Below are 20,464 nucleotides of genomic sequence, written 5' to 3' on the forward strand. Positions count from 1 at the left end.
CACTGAAGACCTAAGTCGAAACAAGGCCTCAGGAGTAGACAACATTCCATTAGAACTACTGATAGCCTTGGGAGAGCCAGTCCTGACAAAACTCAACAATCTGGTGAGCAAGATATATGAGACAGGCGAAATATCCTCAGACTTCAAGAAGAATATAATAATTCCAATCCCAAAGAAAGCAGGTGTTGACAGATGTGAAAATTATCAAGCTATAAGTTTAATAAGTCATGGCTGCAAAATACTAATGCGAATTCTTTACAGACGAATGGAAAAACTGGTAGAAGCCGATCTCAGGGAAAATCAGTTTGGATTCTGTAGAAATGTGAGGCAATACTGACCCTACGACTTATCTTAGAAGATAGATTAAGGAAAGGCAAACCTACGTTCAACCACTTTGAGGTTCGCCGATGACACTGTAATTCTGTCAGAGACAGCAAAAGACCTGGAAGAGCAGTTGAACAGATTTTACAGTGTCTTGAAAGGAGGATATAAGATGAACATTAACAAAAGCAAAATGAGGATAATGTATTGTAGTTGAATTGAAGCGGGTGATGCTGAGGGAATTAGATTTGGAAATGAGACACTTAAAGTAGTAAATGAGTTTTTCTATTTGGGGAGCAAAATAACTGACGATGGTCGAAGTAGAGAGGTTATAAAATGTAGACTGGCAATGGCAAGGAAAGCATTTCTGAAGAAGAGAGGTTTGTTGACATCGAATATAGATTTAAGTGTCAGGGAGTCATTTCTGGAAGTATTTGTATGGAATGTAGCCATGTATGGAAGTGAAACGTGGATGATAAATAGTTTGAAGCTTTTGAAATGTGGTGCTACAGAAGTAAAAATTGTAGAGGGAGGCAAAGAGATGAATACACTAAGCAGTTTCATAAGGATGTAGGTTGCAGTAGGTACTGGGAGATGAAGAAGCTTGCACAGGATAGAGTAGCATAGAGAGCTGCATCAAACAAGCCTCTGGACTGAAGACCACAACAACAACAACATCTCATTATAAAATTCGCAATTTTCTGAATAAAATGATATATATCACTTACAAACTGACATGGGAAATCAAGGACTATCACATGGGAAGTATTTTTTTTTTTTTAATATAATCTTCACCGGTTGAAAATGTAAAAATTTTTTACATGCATTACTTCAAGGTCTAATAAAATCGATAATTTTTTTTACATAGAAGGCTGTGCATTGCTGTGTTATAAGAGTCATATCCAGAAGAGGATGGGCACCGGGTCGAGGGAGTTGAAACAAAGTTTGAGAGACAAGAAACTTTCTCATGGTAAAGCCATAAGAGGCAGACTGACAGACAAAATGATTGATGAACTACAGCAGTATTATGGGATGGCCATTAGAAATAATACTGAGAATTTGATGAAAATGAAGCAGGCAGTATGGGCCACCTTCTTCCACAGACTGTCAACTGATGAAAACCCAGTACACCACCTTTGCCCTCCTGGACCTGCTTCATGGTGCAATTACCACAATGCCCAGTACTCAAACAGTTCATACAGCCATAAACATTCCATCCCAGCAGCAGTCATGGATATCATAAAACCTATTTACAAGAGACCTGGGAAATCCTGAATTACTGAAGAAGTGTCTGCACGGTCAGACTCAAAATCCCAATGAATCGTTCAATAATCTTGTATGGTCACACTGATCAAAAAATGTTTTTGTTGGAATGATGACACTAAAGTGGGGGGGGGGGGGGGGGTGGTCAGTGATTATTGCTTTTAATTATGGCAACATTGGTACGGTGAAAGTGCTACAGCATATGGGAATTAATCCTGGAGCAAACTGCATCAGAGAACTTTAACACATTGATAAAGTACAGTATGCAGCACAGTTGGCCACTAAGGATTCCAGAAAGAAGAAAAAACTTGGAAAAAGATCAAGAGGATGATATGCAGTATGGTGCAGAGTGCTTCTGAGTTACTAAAAATAAAAAAAAGTAAGCATATATTAAGTGAGTTTGCAGTCTTTTGAAACTTTAGAGGCCATTCCTGAAAATTTACATTTTCTGTTGCCTTTTTCCCTAAATCTCAGAAATCACTTAGAGTAGAGTATTCAAATTTTCAGGGAGTAATAACATACATACCCTGAGTCTACTGAACTAAAAGAACATATTGTTATGCAAAATTAAATTTTTTTAGGATAACATATAAAAATGTACACAAAATTTTAAGCGTGTGGTAAAAAAATATTATTTCCGAAAGAAGTAGCTGACATGTAATTATTGTAGTTCAGTAGACTCAGAACATAAAGTTTAATGTCCTGTAAAATTTTCATGTCAATGGCTACAGTTGTTCCTGAAAAATACAGGGAAGCCAAGTCACTAAATTTAACACTGCTGGCATAGGGTGTTCTAAATGCCAGCGGGTATTGATCACTGATTCTTTAGACAGTGACCACCACCTTATTAAAATATCTGTGGTGGCGCACACACTCTACTGATAACTGGTGGCTGAAAAACTGACAAATGGAAATACACCTATTGGTGGGGGAAGGCTCATAGGAAGCGACACTATGGTCATAACTAAAGACAGATCTGCTAGAGAGATGCTTGTGCACTGTTGACTGTGACAACTGCATGTTACATCTCAACATCTAACAACTTCGCCCAGCACACCATCTTCAGTCGTCAACATTGGCAAAACTTCAGCAGTCAGGCTGGGAGATTGGACAGAAACACCAGAGAAATCAGCTCATGATGTTTAGACTATATAGGAAACAGTCTCACCCATAATGCTGTGTGTAATTTATTGCTACACAGATTCCCTTTATTCTGGAAAGGAAATTAAATGCATAAATTTGCTGCAACATCAGTTAATTTCAACCATGAACAATGTAATACCATGGCTCAGAATGGTTTTTGTTGATTTATGGGGAATACAAGATTCAGAATTGGTTTCTTGAACTGCTGACTTTTATTTCACCGAAGCCTTAAATATTCCACATATTAAACTTTACTGCTACCTTGTTGAACTCTGCATGGGGCACAAAATACAAGCAAGTGGGCACAGCCTTATAACTCTACAGCAAGAACTGCAATGAGAGTTGCATCATCAAGCCGACTCAAAGCAAGTGGAACGTAACATTAACTACAACTGCTGTCATGTTCTTTCACTTGGACAGTTATATTTCTGATGTGACTTGTTCGCTGTAAGAACAACTATTCTCATTAGTCTTTTCTCAGCATTAGTAGTAGTGGAAAATTCAGTAGAAGCTAATATTAGTAATTTTGATTATTATGTAAGTCTGCATTTGACTTCTTCTGAGGAGTTACGATTAGAATTTCAGAACTGTCGTTCTGCCTACTGCACACAGAGTTGTTGTTGAAAGAAATTACTGCTGAAAGCAAGAAGTCCCTGTTTTGTACAGAAGATGTTACATGTCAAATGTTAGCAGTGCCCAGAAGTGAGCTGTGGGATAGGCTTCTGATGTCTTTGAAATAGAAAGTTTATTCCTTCATTTGCACACCATGTCCTTAAAGCCGAACATAAAAGAGGACCTTCAGTGATGTGGAATGAGTAAAGTAATAGATTAACAGCCGAAGGAGCCACTGCAGGCTGCATTTGTAAAGTATGCTAACAGATTATGACTCATGCTAGTAACTTCCTCTGACAATTATTAGAGTAACATGTGCACTACACAACAAATGAAATGAAGCAGCCATAAGGGAGGGTGAAATGAACCACTGCATGTTGAAGGGCAAGGCAGTAGCAAGAAGCTGTGGAATGAAGCTATTGCGAAGCGTGCTCAAATAATGCTCGCTGTTCACAGTTTCTTCAAAGAAAAAGGGCCCAATAAGTCCGTGACTGGAAACTGCTGCCTACGCTGTTGTCGTTCATGAAGCACTTGTGGGTTTTCAGTGGCCCAAAAGTGTACATTTTGTTTGTTAACCACACCGTCTACATGAAAATGCGCCTCGTCTGAAAACCAAACGTTGTTGAGTGTTTCTTCCCTATCCTCCACCCACTGAGCAAACAGTAGTCTCTGCTGCTTGTGTTCTTCAGTGAGCTTCTGTGCACAGGTCATCTTGTATGGGTACATATGGAGGTCACTTTTAAGAATGCGTTGAACGCAGCGTCTGGATATTCCCAGTTGCACTGCTGCCTTTCTACACGATTTCCCAGGACTTCTTCGTACAGCAACTCGTACCGCTTCAATATTCTCCGACGAACAAACAGGCTTAGGCCGAGGTCGCTTCGCTTCCAATACTGTTCCTTCCAGTACAAATTTATTGTACAACCTGTGGATGGTCTTTTTGCAAGGGACCCATCGTGTGTTAAACTGTTGTCGAAAACACCTCTGAGTCACAACAAGGCTTTTCGTTTCATGAAAAAATAACACAATTGCCGATCGTTGCTGTGTCATCAGTCTTCCATTGTCAGCCATTGCCACTTACTAGCCTCCTAGCGGCAGTATCGTGAATTACACGTCATTTCATAACTCATTTGTTTTTCGAAGCTCTGCTGGTACTGCTGTAGAGATCCCAGCGGGATATATAATGTGCGTCGTAAATTGTGAAAGAAACAATTGGTAACACATTTCGTGCCCCACCCTGTACATCCTCTTCCATTTCAATAATATTGTCCTCAAGTACATCGCCCTTGTATAGACCCTCTATATACTCCTTCCACCTTTCTGCTTTCCCTTCTTTGCTTAGAACTGGGTTTCCACCTGAGCTCTTGATATTCATACAAGTGGTTCTCTTTAATTTTCCTGTAGGCAGTATCTATCTTACCCCTAGTGAGATAAGCCTCTACATCCTTACATTTGTCCTCTAGCTATCCATGTTTAGCCATTTTGCACTTCCTGTCGATCTCATTTTTGAGACGTTTGTATTCCCTTTTGCCTGCTTCATTTACTGCATTTTTACATTTTCTCCTTTCATCAATTAAATTCAATATTTCTTCTGTTACCCAAGGACTTCTACCAGCCCTCATCTTTTTACCTACTTGATCCTCTGCTGTCTTCACTACTTCATCCCTCAGAGCTACCCATTCTTCTTCTACTGTATTTCTTTCCCCTATTCCTGTCAATTGTTCCCTTATGCTCTCCCTGCAACTCTGCTCAACCTCCGGTTTAGTCAGTTTATCCAGGTCCCATCTCCTTAAATTCCAACTTTTGTTAATAATAATAATAATAATAATAATAATAATAATAATAATAATAATACCTCCATGCATATTAGAATACCATGTAAAAATTGTACCAGCTATCAATCAGATTTAAACATCATGCTGGTATTCAGGTGGAACAAGAAGGAAAATTTATCGAGAATGAAATGTCTACCAAATGAGATAAATCATATTAAACTAACCATAACTGTGTGCGAGAATAAATTACAGTGCAAGATCCGTTGTGGAGATGGTACCAACAGAAGTTAGTAAATGGTGGAATGAGCAGAACTTCGAGAATGGGACTGAATCATGATTGTGATCTTTTTTTAAATATATTAGTTGCTGTTGTAAATATGACTTGCAGCCTAGAATATATTGCAGTCCATGTTTCATAGTTGCTCAAGGACAACATTACAGAAGGATTGGAGGGGGAACAGTGATATCAATTTGGCTCAGAACTAGGTGAGTGTGGGGAGGACAGTAGTGAGCTGGCAGCAAATTACATTATGTTGGACAGCCATGGGAATGTATAATGCTATCTTTGGCATTTTATCAACATCTACCACATTTAAACTGCAGTTTGCCTGAATCCATTTGTATTCTGAATTGAATAGAGTTTAAAATTGGACAAATACTCAATGAGAGTATTCATTTCTGCAGGGAGACAGTAAAAGTCTAGATGGGAGTCAGTGGTGTACTTATGTGTTTCGTGCTGTGATGTTGTCGACACCCACAATGATGTGTGATGGGAATGAAAGACAGTATGTCAGCTGCTCGTTCTACACAGCCAGAGAGAGCAACAAGCAGACAATGTGTTTGGAAGCAAGAGACATTGTAACATTCTCATGTCAGAATAAAAATGAAATCCAATACGTATTTAGATGAAAACAGCTGCGTTCTTAGGTCCCACGGTAACCACAACCTAAGAAATTGCAACATATTCAGAAGAAACAGCCAGGGGTAAAACTGCAACATATTCAGAAGAAACAGCCAAAATTTGTGACAACAAAGATATAAGTTTCATAGCTGTGATAACACGATGACAATGGATAAAAATAGTGATACCACAGATGACAGTAAGTGAAAAATGCAAAAAAGAAAACAGTCTTCAAATTAATGTAAAACCAAATCTTTTAATTTATTTTATTTCTCCCTATGTTATCAATATGTAGACAACCAATAAATGGCACAATTTTAGAATAAGCATCGTATTAACTTTTTTAGGCTGATACTTTGTGTGAATAAAACAGTTTATTATTTGATTAGTCAGACTAAATTAAAAATAAATTTTTCTCAAAGAGCCTCTTGGAAAAAATGGAGGTCGTCTTATAATCACGATCATACTGGTAAATATGGTACTCTCTGAATATTGGTAGAAGTTCTAATTTGGTTTTTATTTAAGGGATATGGACATCTTGTTATATGAAAATGTATTAAACATATGATAAAATTTTATTGCTTTAAGAATTTTAGCAGGTAAGTAGAGCTTTAACAACAAATGAATTATGTCAAACGGAAGACAGTAGACAGGTGACATAAAATGTATCCAAGCACTGCACGATTTAATAGCAGCAGACCTATCACAGTGCAGATGATACGAGAGTTCCAAGTTATTTTAAATGAACTGCCTCCTTTATATACTGGACTTTCACCTAGGAAATAAGAAATTCATTGAGCAACCCTTACTACAATTATTTAAGTGGCCAGATGGCAGAATACAACAAAATGACAAAATGCATGATTGTGTGGAGGAATAGCTGAAGAAGCAAGCCCTATTTAGGATGCAGGGACATAATCATCATGCTGCTACAGCTGATGTCAAGGGAGATGATATGGCTTTAGTCAAAGTGTATTATTACTGTTCTAATATAAAGAAGGAGACTAGCAATTTTTTTCCACCGATATGAAGGTCCATGTAAGGCAGTGGATATTCCACACCCAGGAGGTGTTTCTTACAGAGTCATAAAGAGATAAAGAAAAGGGAGTGTACAACATATATAGTGAAGAAGTATGTAATTTAAAGTCAAGACCTCAAGAGAGAACACAATCTGTGTTAACTTTGTAGGGTGATGACTCCAAGACCTTGCAACGGTACCTAACGGTTACTTCTGAGTAGTTGCTCTTCCCAAGCAGCATCTCATACGAGCAAACCAGTTATGTCTTTACCTGTGGTTACTCGTACTTCAGGTACTTGGGCTATGCATGGCTCTGTTTAAAATGAATGGCTCAATTTAGTGATAGGGTCAAGCCAGGCTTTCATGCCCTGCAGCTAATTTGCTGCAAATAATAACCTGTAGCTGTGATCCTGCAGTCAAATAGTCTGTCCATTGGCTAGAATTGTGAATTAATAAAACACACAAATACAAAATAAATGTTGAATGATTAATTTAATGACAAGTATTCTGTTCTAATGCCTGTAACTGATGTAGACAACAGAGAATTATGTTGAACAATGTTTATTCAAGAAAGGACATCTCAAATAAACAGGACGTGATCCTGTGATACTCAGTTAAAATGCAGGCAGAAAATACCCTTATGAAAAGCAGTAACATTACATTGAGAGCATTAAGAGAATAGTAGCAAAATCCCCAAACTAAACAGTCATTGAGATAAGTTCATTTTGTGATCTCAATATGCGCATTATTCCCCCCTGCTTCAAACAGTTCAGAGTTTAACATGATTCAGAAACTAAAGTCAATGGACAGAATAGTAACTCATACTCTGCCTATTCTCAGTTCCGTACTACATGTGGAAATAGTGAAGAGTCCTGTTCTGGAGGGGTACATTCAGATCTGTCAAAATATAAAGTCCCTTCAAATGTTGAAGTATGGTAGCAGTCATTCACCCTGAAGCATCGGTCACTTACATGACAGAACTGCACCCATTACTCTAGGCAGGTCGATCTTCTTCCAGAACTCATGTAAAGGATCCAGAATCGCTCCAATAAGCTCATCACTTCATAAGTCGCAGTCTCCACTTGACTCCTGTAATGTTCCACTACTGTCTGCTTCTCCATTAGCTGAAGGCCATCCCCACCAAAAATACATTGTCCTTAAGCTCTACAGACATGATGTGGTTTATCTTTACTACTTTCCTGCACTAAACTAATATATTACAACAACATTTAAGTAAAAAAATATCAAACATTTGGCTAAACTCGGATTATTCACAATACTTGTAAGTAAAGGTTTGTTCATTAACATGTAAGCCAGCATTCTTGCACAAGGTGTAAGCCAGCATTCTTGCACAAGTGTGCTTGTGTTAAATGACATCAGACGGGCACTAAAAACTGCTTAAAAAATTACTGATGCCTGCTTGACACAAGCATCTTCTGGCACGCTTTTCAATTGTGGAGTCAGTTAACACATGCAACTGACCACTTTTAAATTAACACAGCTTTTTAATACCACTTGCAATCAACATTTAAATAAAGATGCTGGGCCAAAATAGCAAAACTGTTCATTAAATAAAAATACAAGTATAACAATATGCGAGGTACTGGTGCTGTGTCAACTTGCTGTGTAAATGTGGAGAATACAATGTTCTGACAAACAGCTGCATAATGAAAAATATATAAAGGGTGTCATAAATCAATAAGTAAAATAGATACGGATATGTAGCTTTCACAGATGAAAGCTATAGTGCACTGCTATCATCTGAGATACTGCATGCTCAAATCACATGAAGCGTTTAATACTTGTTAATTCAGAGGTTCACTCTTAAATGTTGATTCACTGTGAAATAGTAACTTCTGTAGTTTTAAAGATATTGGAATGTTGTTGTATCATTGGATGCACCTAATTTATTCAGATTCACTTTAATACGTAACTGTGATTTATTGTCAATGTTCAGAGAGTTGTAACTTAGCCATCTTTAAGATTGTCTGACACCCCACCAGTTTTGCAGCACTGTCTGTCCTTCTAAGTCCCAAAATTCCCTGTACTGGGATTTATCCATATCTGGCCCTTTGTTGCTTGTCTTTTACCTGGACTCACTCATCAGTCACCTAGCTGGAAGCCAGAACTGCAGCGACACCCCCTGAGACCTGGACCCACTAGCATTCATTCAGCCATATGACAAATTCCTCTCTTACCAATACTGGGCGGCCTATTAGCTGGCATAAGTAAGCATAATGTTGCAACCTTGTTGTCTATTATACTACTTTCTTTACGATTTCTGTACAATGGTCTCCCCTCCTCCTATTATTGTATCTTCTTTAAATTATACCTTCCTTTCCCTGTTCTATCTGGAATGGTTAAATACCTGGATGCTAGCCAACACTTCAGTAACAGCAGAGCTGTCACATGCTCTCTCTCACAGATGTCACTTAATGACTATGCAAACAAACAGATTGTAATAAGTAGCAGTGATTCAGGTGTGTTTTGCAATGAAATTAATGTGGTTCAAAATAATGATAAAGTACAATGAAATGAAATGGTCGTCTAAACACTGAGCATAGAAACAGCACCTCAGAACACACACAGCTGTTTATCTCACAGACTTTTCTTGCAAATTGAGCATACATATAAATCGTATTGAACATTGCTAATTCAGGAGTATTTGTTTATAACAGACACTAGATTACTTTTATGTATGTAAAAAATCATAAGCTAATAAATATTTACAGTATTATACATGTTCATGTTACACTATTTTACATATACTATGAGCTCAAGTACATAATACTTAAAGGTAATAATTTTTGGTGTAATATCTCACTGGCTATACTAGAGTAGCTATGAGATAAGGATAGATATTTCACTTACAACTGAGACACCGCTATTTTCTCACAGACATTATTTATGATGCGTATTTGAATGGAAGTGTTTTGAGGTATAGAGTGTTAATACTATTATGAAACAAGAGAAAAGGTAATAACCCTACTATAGGGGTTTGGTTCTTAGCATCATCAAACTGAAAGGGCAAAGAATAGGAAAGTTGAAACGAACCCTTCTATAGTAATTGAATTATGAGTATCAAGTGGTTCAGTACCTGGGCGAAGGACTAAGAAGAAGTTCTTAGAAATGAACAGCTTTTACATATAAAAATGAAACAGGGCATAAGAAACTATTTTTTTTTTTCTTTTGCTGTCCATTGTTGTTTCCAACTGCTCTTAATACAAAAGCTTATTAATTGGGTTTTTAAATTCACTGTTAACTTGTACTACTACTTTTTTTTGTTTTATTGTCACCAATTTTCAAATCTATTTCCATCATATGCCTGCTTGTGTTTGCATATGTGCGGATGGATATGTGTGTGTGTGTGTGTGTGCGCGAGTGTATACCTGTCCCTTTTTCCCCCTAAGGTAAGTTTTTCCGCTCCCGGGATTGGAATGACTCCTCACCCTCTCCCTTAAAAAACCCACATCCTTTTGTCTTTCCCTCTCCTTCCCTCTCTCCTGATGAAGCAACCGTGGGTTGCGAGAGCAGGAAATTTGTGTGTGTGTGTGTGTGTGTGTGTGTGTGTGTGTGTGTGTGTGTGTGTGTGTGTGTGTTTGTGTTTGTGTTTGTTAGTGTCTCTATCAACATACTAACACTTTCGTTTGGTAAGTTACAGCATCTTTGTTTTTAGATATATTTTTCCCACGTGGAATGTTTCCCTCACGCAAGATTTTTAAGATTAGTGAAGACACCTGCCACAATTCGGCACTGAAATACATTCAAAGATGACAAGTGAAAATTTGTGCCAGATCAGGGCTCGAACTCGGATTTCCTGCTTTGTGGGAGTGGTGAACATAACAGCCTCAGCCACCTAGACATGCTGTTCATGCTCACTAATATCACTATATTTATGTGTGTGGCGTCTGTTGTGTTGGATATCACTCATGTCTACAGTGAAATTTTTGACTGTTTGAACAAAGTTTGTTCCAATAACCCTTAAGAAAATAGTCACTGACTCAGCTTTTGTGTCTGTGCTCAAAACATATACATCATTGTTGAATTAATTGCAGTACCCAACTGCAGCCAATGTCTTCATTTCTCTTAAAATCTTATGCAAGTGAAAATTTGAGCCAGATTGGCACTCGCATCCAGTTTTTCTGCTTTACACGAGTGGTCATTTTAACCGCCTCGGCCAAATGGTTCAAATGGCTCTGAGCACTATGGGACTTAACACCTGAGGTCATCAGTCCCCTAGACTTAGAACTACTTAAACCTAATTAACCTAGGGACATCACGCACACCCATGCCCGAGGCAGGATTCGAACGTGCGACCGTAGCGGTCGCGCGGTTCCAGACCGAAGCGCCTAGAACCGCTTGGCCACACCGGCCGGCCACCTCGGCCATCCACACACACCTCCCATCCAACCCAAAGTCTCAACTTGTCACACATAAAGTAACACTCTAGCTTGCACAGGTATATGTATGTACCGGGTGATTAAAAAGTCAGTATAAATTTGAAAAATGAATAAATCACGGAACAATGTAGATAGAGAGGTACAAATTGACACACGTGCTTGGAATGACATGGAGTTTTATTACAACCAAAATAATACAGAAGTTCAAAAAATGTCCTTCAGATGGTGCTTCATCTGATCAGAATAGCAATAATTAGCATAACAAAGTAAGACAAAGCAAAGATGATGTTCTTTACAGGAAATGCTCAATATGTCCACCATCATTCCTCAACAATAGCTGTAGTCGAGGAATAATGTTGTGAACAGCACTGTAAAGCATGTCCGCAGCTATGGAGAGGCATTGGTGTCGGATGTTGTCTTTCAGTATCCCTAGAGATATCGGTCGATCACAATACACTTGCGACTTCAGGTGACCTCAAAGCCAATAACCACACGGACTGAGGTCTGGGGACCTGGGAGGCCAAGCATGATGAAAGTGGCGGCTGAGCACATGATCATCACCAAACGTCGCGCGCAAGAGATCTTCCACATGTCTAGCAATATGAGGTGGAGCGCCATCTTGCATAAACATCATACGTTCCAGCAGGTGTTTATCAGCCAGGCTGGGGATGATGTGAGTCTGTAACATATTGACGTACCTCTCACCTGTCACAGTAGCAGTTACAAAACCAGAATCACGCATTTCCTCAAAGAAAAAAGGCCCGATAACGGTAGATGTGGTAAATCCAACCCATACCGTGACTTTCTCGTTGTACAATGGAGTTTTCACGACAGTTCTAGGATTTACGGTAGCCCAAATTCTGCAGTTGTGGGCGTTGACAGACCCTCTGAGCATGAAATGAGCTTTGTTGGTCCACAACACGTTACTCAACCAATTGTCATCTCCTGCTATCTTTTGAAACGCCCACACCGCAAATGCCCTCCGCTTCACTAAATCGCCAGGTAACAGTTCATGATGCCAGTGGATTTTGTATGGATAGTATCAGAGGGTACGCCTAAGTGTCAACCAAACAGTAGTGTATTGAATGCTGGTGCGACGTGCGACTGCATGAGCGCTGTCTTCCCCGTGCATAGACGAACCCACTAGTCTCCATTTCTTCCTGAACTGTCACAGCAGCATTACGCCTTGTACTCAGTCGGCCACTACGGAGGTCTATCGTCTAAACAACCTGTGGCTTCAAACTTCGAAATCAATCTCGCCACAGCTGCATTTGTCAACGGACCTTTACCCATTCGAATCCCCTTCCTATGGCGATAGGATCGTAACGCTGAACTAGCACATTCCCCATTCTGATAATACAGCTTCACTAAAAGTGCCTTTTCAGGTAACGTCAACATGCTACGACTACTGGTGCATTTGATTCTCTCATTACAGCTCCTTTTATACACGATTGTCATGTGCAGTCACTGTAGTTTTGTTGTTCAGCGCCATCTGTCGGACATTTTGTGCACTTTGTTTCCTCCCCCCCCCCCCCCCCCCCCTAATAAAACCCCATGTCTTTCCAAGCACATGTGTTAATTTTTATCTCTCTATCTACATTATTCCGTGGTTTATTAAGTTTTCAAATTTATACTGAGTTTTTGATCACCCAGTATATAATGTAAGTGATATGTTAAAGGTACTCTTAATGACTGACTGAAGCAATTAAACTTCGGACAACTAAGGAGGTGTAATTGCAATGTCTTGTGGCTACTGTGTAATACCTAAACAACTAGCTCCCGATATCACACCTTTTTACTTTTTCTCATTACTAATTTGTATGAATGTTTTCTTTTCCTCATTAGTAATAAGAAATATGTACACTGCCACAGAAGACAGAAAAATAGGCTTTTAAAATTTTCCTTGTAACAGAAGAGCAATGTTCGCAGAATATTAAATATTTTTCAACAACTTTTGTTTCAATCTTGCTTGAGAGTACTTACATTTAAGATCTTACATAAAAAGAATGTGTAATTTTTACTCATGCATTAACAATGTGAATCCTAAATGCTATGTGTGTATGAAATGAAAGAAAATATATATATTAAAAATCATCATAGCCACAAGAATAGTTTTATTTATTATGCCAAAATATTCCATGATTCATTTAAAAGCATGACATTTGCCTGCAATCATAAGAAGAGGCAGTAATTCCTTCCATCCTGCAAGCCATCTTAAAATATATATGTGCTTATCATTAAGATTTAGTGGATGAACTGCATGATCAGCAGCCACAGAAAATTATAGGTAAATTAAAGGTATCAGTGCAGTCTAATAGTGACTTCTATTAAATATAAACGTGTAATAATCATACAACTGACTGTTAAGCACCAAGTTTGCTGCAAAAACAGACATTCTAAAAGTTTCCGTAGACAGAGTAAGAAAGATTATCCTACATACATTATTCATTTCTATGACTTCAGTTTTTGTATGTTGCACTGTATTTTTCTTATGCTATGAGGGAGACTGTTCCAGTTTAGTTTCAACAAGAACCCATGCTTTAATTCCAGTACTGGAAGTATTAATTATCTCTCACTACACAAATTTCAAGCCAACTCATACTCTTTGTATTAGCTGTTGGGCTGCTTCCCAACATGGCTATTCCAAAACCAACCAACAGACTAACACACTACTACTTCTACACTGATATAAATTAATTTCTTAACTAAGTGAAATGATCCTCATTAATTATCCGAAGTCCAAACTAATGTAGCAAGGCCTAATGGGTTTGTATTGTATCATCAAAGCCTTGCAGACCACAGGAATTAATTATTATGTCTTTGCCAGAACTGCATGATACAATGTACTGAAATAAAATTGTGACTTGCCAATAAAAGTAAAACAGCAGTTATCGGAACTCGCCGATCTCTTAATGCAGAAGTGGCAGCTGGTGATCTCTGGTCACCTGTGGATTTACTGTTCATAAATAGGAACTTATATACAATCCTTTGATACTGATTTGGTGCTATTCAGTTCGCAATTCGTTATTTGATGCATAGCCATACAGCAGATTTCTCTTAATTGCAGGAAAACAGTTTCCCAAATTTGCTTGACTGTGCTTGCAGATTCATCAGCAAACATCACGGACCAGTGTCCAAAATCCCTTTATAGCCGCTTGGCACAAATTCACTTTCCACAAATGAAACTTCTGGAAATAATTAAGACAGCTAGAATTACCTTTTAACATATCAGTATATTCTAGCTGAAACTTACACAAATGGATTTTTATTGCTTTCTATACTCATCAAATAATTCAGTTACAATCTATTTTACAAATGGTGTCCAGCCAAATATAGTTATTAGCATTAGAAACATACATATATTCATGCTAGCATCTCTTATAACAGTCCCCGTTGATGTTGATCGCTAATTTTTCACCAAAGCGCTCCTCTTACCCCGGAGAAACCATATGTCACAGATTAAACACATTTCTCTCACAGGTGAAATGTGCTAACTCATTGTATTTTACAAATTTTCACCTTATCAGCTGAAACATTACTAAAGTGTCAGCTGATCGGCTCAGCTTTAATTAAAAAAAGATAAAATATCGCAAACTAGTACAGTGTTGGACTCAGATGTTATACATACTAGTAACGTCCACCGTCCATTAACTTCTTGATCAGAGCTTTTGGTTCGGTCCCGCAAGAGGTTGGACATAGTGTGCATCAGCACTAAAATTACTGCGAGTCATCGACGCTCACAGATATTACTATAAATATGTGTGGTGTCTGTTCTGTCAGACTAGCGCGTGACAGATTTAGAATCTGGGTCAGATGGGAACGTGTCTGGATGGTCGCTGTGGTTATGGCGATCACTCGCATAAAGTGGGTAATCAATTTCAGAGTCGCAGTTGGGCACAAATTTTCGCTTGTCACCGTTAATTTAGTTCAGTGCCCAATTGAGGTCAATGTCTTCATTTCTCTTACAGTCAAGAACTTTCTCAAAAATATATGAATCCTGGATTAAGTGATAATGTAATTTTGTTTACAATCTGTAAGAAGACTACTGTGCAGCATGTACATCTAAGGTCAACCTGTCCCTTTGGCCGATTCGAATCAAATGCTTATTGTCTATGCAGTTAGTGATAATTTTAGTGACTATCTCATATTCTGCAGAGAGGGGGCTGATAGATCTACCGTTTTTTATGTCTTGTCTGTTCAGATGGAGAGGGAGGGGTGAGGGGGAGGGAAAACCTGTGTGTAAACATGCATTCCAGAGTTTAACTTACAGTCACATAGCAATAGTAAATATCAGTATTCCAAAGACAGAAGAAACTGTGGTACACGTAATTAGTATGGCTATACCTTTGACTCTAACGTCATTTCCGAAACTTTCTCATCTAAGCCCAAAGCACCAAGATCATGATGATGTGTATCAACCCATCCACCATCAGGGTCGTCAGCCTCAATTATTTCTTCTTGTTCCTCACAATACTCCATCTGTGAACCAAACAGAAGACAGAGCATTAAAATTAAACATCCAAAAGAATACCAAATAAAATAAAAAAAATACAATAAAAAACAGGATTGTATCTCCAGCTGTGTATATTGAAATAAAGACACAATATGGCTGCTTGTGTCTGACCATCATCAACAATGTGATGGTTCCATTAGAACTACTGAGGGCCTTGGGAGAGCCAGTCCTGACAAAACTCTACCATCTGGTAAGCAAGATGTATGAAACAGGCGAAATACCTCAGACTTCAAGAAGAATATTATAATTCCAATCCCAAAGAAAGCAGTTGTTGACAGATGTGAAAATTACCGAACAATCAGTTTAATAAGCCACAGCTGCAAAATACTAACACGAATTCTTTACAGACAAATGGAAAAACTAGTAGAAGCCGACCTCGGGGAAGATCAGTTTGGATTCCGTAGAAATACTGGAACACGTGAGGCAATACGACTTATCTTAGAAGAAAGATTAAGGAAAGGCAAACCTACGTTTCTAGCATTTGTAGACTTAGAGAAAGCTTTTGACAATGTTGGCTGGAATACTCTCTTTCAAATGCTAAAGGTGGCAGGGGTAAAATACAGGGAGCGAAAGGCTATTTACAATTTGTACAGAAACCAGATGACAGTTATAAGAGTCGAGGGACGTGAAAGGGAAGCAGTGGTTGGGAAGGGAGTAAGACAGGGTTGTAGCCTCTCCCCGATGTTATTCAATCTGTATATTGAGCAAGCAGTAAAGGAAACAAACGAAAAATTCGGAGTAGGTATTAAAATCCATGGAGAAGAAATAAAAACCTTGAGGTTTTCCAATGACATTGTAATTCTGCCAGAGACAGCAAAGGACTTGGAAGAGCAGTTGAACGGAATGGACAGTGTCTTGAAAGGAGGATATAAGATGAACATCAACAAAAGCAAAACGAGGATAATGGAATGTAGTCGACTTAAGTCGGGTGATGCTGAGGGAACTAGATTAGGAAATGAGACACTTAAAGTAGTAAAGGAGTTTTGCTATTTGGGGAGCAAAATAACTGATGATGGTCGAAGTAGAGAGGATATAAAATGTAGACTGGCATTGGCAAGGAAAGCATTTCTGAAGAAGAGAAATTTGTTAACATCGAGTATAGATTTAAGTGTCAGGACGTCATTTCTGAAAGTATTTGTATGGAGTGTAGCCATGTATGGAAGTGAAACGTGGATGATAAATAGTTTGGACAAGAAGAGAATAGAAGCTTTTGAAATGTGGTGCTACAGAAGAATGCTGAAGATTAGATGGGTAGATCACATAACTAATGAGGAAGTATTGAATAGGATTGGGGAGAAGAGAAGTTTGTGGCACAACTTGACCAGAAGAAGGGATCGATTGGTAGACATGTTCTGAGGCATCAAGGAATCACCAATTTAGTATTGGAGGGCAGCGTGGTGGCTAAAAATCGTGGGGGGAGACCAAGAGATGAATACACTAAACATATTCAGAAGGATGTAGGTTGCAGTAGGTACCGGGAGATGAAGAAGCTTGCACAGGATAGAGTAGCATGGACAGCTGCATCAAACCAGTCTCAGGACTGAAGACCACAACAACAACAACATGCTGTTTGTAGTAGCTTACCCGCACTCCTATTTTTTTATTCATTATTAAACCTACTCCTGCATTACCCCTATTTGATTTTGTATTTATAACCCTGTATTCACCAGACCAGAAGTCTTGTTCCTCCTGCCACCGAACTTCACTAATTCCCACTATATCTAACTTTAACCTATCCATTTCCCTTTTTAAATTTTCTAACCTACCTGCCCGATTAAGGGATCTGACATTCCACGCTCCGATACGTAGAATGCCAGTTTTCTTTCTCCTGATAATGACGTCCTCTTGAGTAGTCCTCGCCCGGAGATCCGAATGGGGGACTATTTTACCTCCGGAATATTTTACCCAATAGGACGAAAATTACAGCTGTATTTTCCCCTTGCTGAACTTTGTAAGAGTTACTTTTTCAAAATACTGCTGTGATTTTTCTCTTTAACTATTTGTTCGTATAAGTTCTACTATATTTAAGAAATGATTATTAAATATATTTTCTACCTCTGATTTTCTTCTGTTCTGTGGCTGGTTGTCCTGTCTCTCATTTCACTACATTCCATATAGCCTCAAGTCTGTTGTCAGAACTACTAATTTCTGATATTATGTGCATGTTCCTTGGTTTTTTTATTATCTGTCTTAGTAATTTTGAGTACTTTTTGTAGTGTAGAACTATTGAAGGATTTCTACTTGTTCTTGCCAACAGACACATTTCCATTTACCTTTTGCAAGATACTTTAGTCCCTCTAATGATCCACGGTTGTGTTACATAGCTGTATAATGTCATTTCTGATTATCTTACATAGAGAGATATTTACAAATAATGATATGAATTAGTCATAGAATGGATTAAATTTTATGTTAGCATGTTCACTATAAATTTCATCCCAGGTCATATCTTGCTAATTATTCTTAAAACATTTGTTCTGGAGTCATTAACTATTCTAACTGATTTCCACTGAGGAGTACCCATACTGTAAGGCACTACATAATTTATCCTAATTAACTGTGCATCATGGTCAGAGTGTGCATTTGTCACTGGGTACACAGTTATATTCTTGCTTTGACCTTCACGTAAGAACACAGAATCAATTAGTGTCGTACTGTCTTTAGCCACCCATGTAGGAAAGTTAATTACCGAGATCAAATTGTAGAATCCAAATAAGGTTTCCAGATCATTTTTGCTATCAGAATCCATTCCAAAATCTACATTGCAATCACCTTGGGCTATTAACTGCTTGCTGCCGTCTGGCAGACAGTATAGTGAGAAATTCCTCACAACCAGGCCAAAATTTCCAAATGGAGATCTACAAACAGTTACAATTAAAAGCAAACTATTTTTCAGTGTTTATTCACAAGCACACACATCTTTGTGCTGATCACTACAAAATCTACTTCTCTCAATATTTTTGAACTTGTGTTTTGTCTCACATATATGTAAAAACTCCACCTTTTACCCATTACTTCTACATGAGCAAGCTGCTAGACTGTAATCTTTTATGTGTAACTTATCTAAACCTGTGGTTATGTGGTGTTCAGATAGACACAGGGTGTTTATCTTTTCAGAGCTCTCTAATATTTCCAACAGATAAGAAGCTCTTCTAACCTTATTACTCAATCCTCTAATATTCTGATGAAATACGTTAACCACACTTTTCTGTGCATTCTTAAGCATTATGTGGGGCTTTCCTCTTATTTTTACTTCTTTTTGAAAACAGGATGCCTGAATCCTGATTCTAATCTAAAAAAGATGCCTCTCTGACACCAGTAACCACAGTGATCTTGCTTTGGGTGATGGTAGTGTCCCACACATTTTCTGCAAGAAACTCAGCTAAACTATATTCCCCTCTCTTATTCATGCGTATGCTGTTTCTAGTATATTCCCATTTCCCAGCTGTAGGAATGTACACTGCACTCAGATTTCATTTCAGTCAGCAGCAGTCTGCTCACAGCAGTGTTAACCTATAGCTGATCATAGCACTGCAGGACCCCCACAAAACTCAGATTTGTGTCTGTGGTTGCTACTCCTATTTCATCCAGGTCACTCCTACTGCTGCAACTACTGTTCTTAGCTAGGCTGCTCCCTGCTCCACTTACTACAATAACCTGATCTTCTTTCACAAAATTCGTTATATCCTCTGCCACTTGGCTAAGGCTAGAACTTGGTTTCACAATACTTGTGGTACCCTGTTCTTAATTTTTCTTGTACCATCTGACCTACACCCCTTGGATGGCTACTACCTAGCAGCAAGACTCTTTTCTTGCAACTCTTTTTTGTTACTGGCCTACACTAAGTTATTTTGCTATAAGGCTGCTGTGCCCTACTGTGACCTACAGCTGGATGAGGCTTTTTCCCTCCTACTTTGGGCAACAAGTCCAATTTATGTGATACCGTAAGTTCAAATGTAGATGAAGTTGAAGAGCTGTTCCTCATTTGTCCATTGCCCTTATCTTTACCCACTTCCCATGATCTTTTTCCCCCATCAACCACTCAACTTCGCTTGCTCAAATTTTGCGTGTTCTAATTCAGCCCAAAGGGCACAAATCTCTGTCTGCTGCTCAGCAATTTTCTTGCCTAATTTGCAGAGCCTACAGCTCCTTAGCAGAGCCTCACAGAGCTCCCCATTCAGATTCTCACTACAGTCATCCAACTGAAATTCCAACCCACAGTCTATACATACCACTCCCTCTTTGACTATCCTGCAGCAACATCCACATTTATAATGCACTGCAACACAGATTACTAGCTTTAAAACAGAACTGAATCACTTAACACACACGACACTAAACAAATTTTCATTATTTGTTAGCCGCAATAATTAGTGCTTGAGGTGTGTGATGTAACGTACAATGTTAATTATTTCCACTTTTAACAAGAACTCAGCACTCACTCAACTGCCATATCTGTTAATTAACTTAATCATAATAGAGTCTAACTTTTAATGTAACTTTAATGAACACTAACTG

General features: G+C 38.5%; 1 protein-coding gene across 1 annotated transcript in view; it reads right to left on the reverse strand.

The window, feature by feature from the left end:
* Window positions 1-20,464, reverse strand: part of LOC126162494 (ubiquitin-like-conjugating enzyme ATG3) — an 86,185-nt gene that overhangs the window by 40,642 nt on the left and 25,079 nt on the right. The window contains exon 3 of the mRNA XM_049919038.1: window positions 15,778-15,912. Coding sequence (XP_049774995.1) covers window positions 15,778-15,912 — 135 coding nt within the window. The remainder of the gene's footprint in view (window positions 1-15,777; window positions 15,913-20,464) is intronic.

This window comes from Schistocerca cancellata, chromosome 2 (genome assembly GCF_023864275.1).
Source record: "Schistocerca cancellata isolate TAMUIC-IGC-003103 chromosome 2, iqSchCanc2.1, whole genome shotgun sequence".
NCBI lineage: Eukaryota > Metazoa > Arthropoda > Insecta > Orthoptera > Acrididae > Schistocerca > Schistocerca cancellata.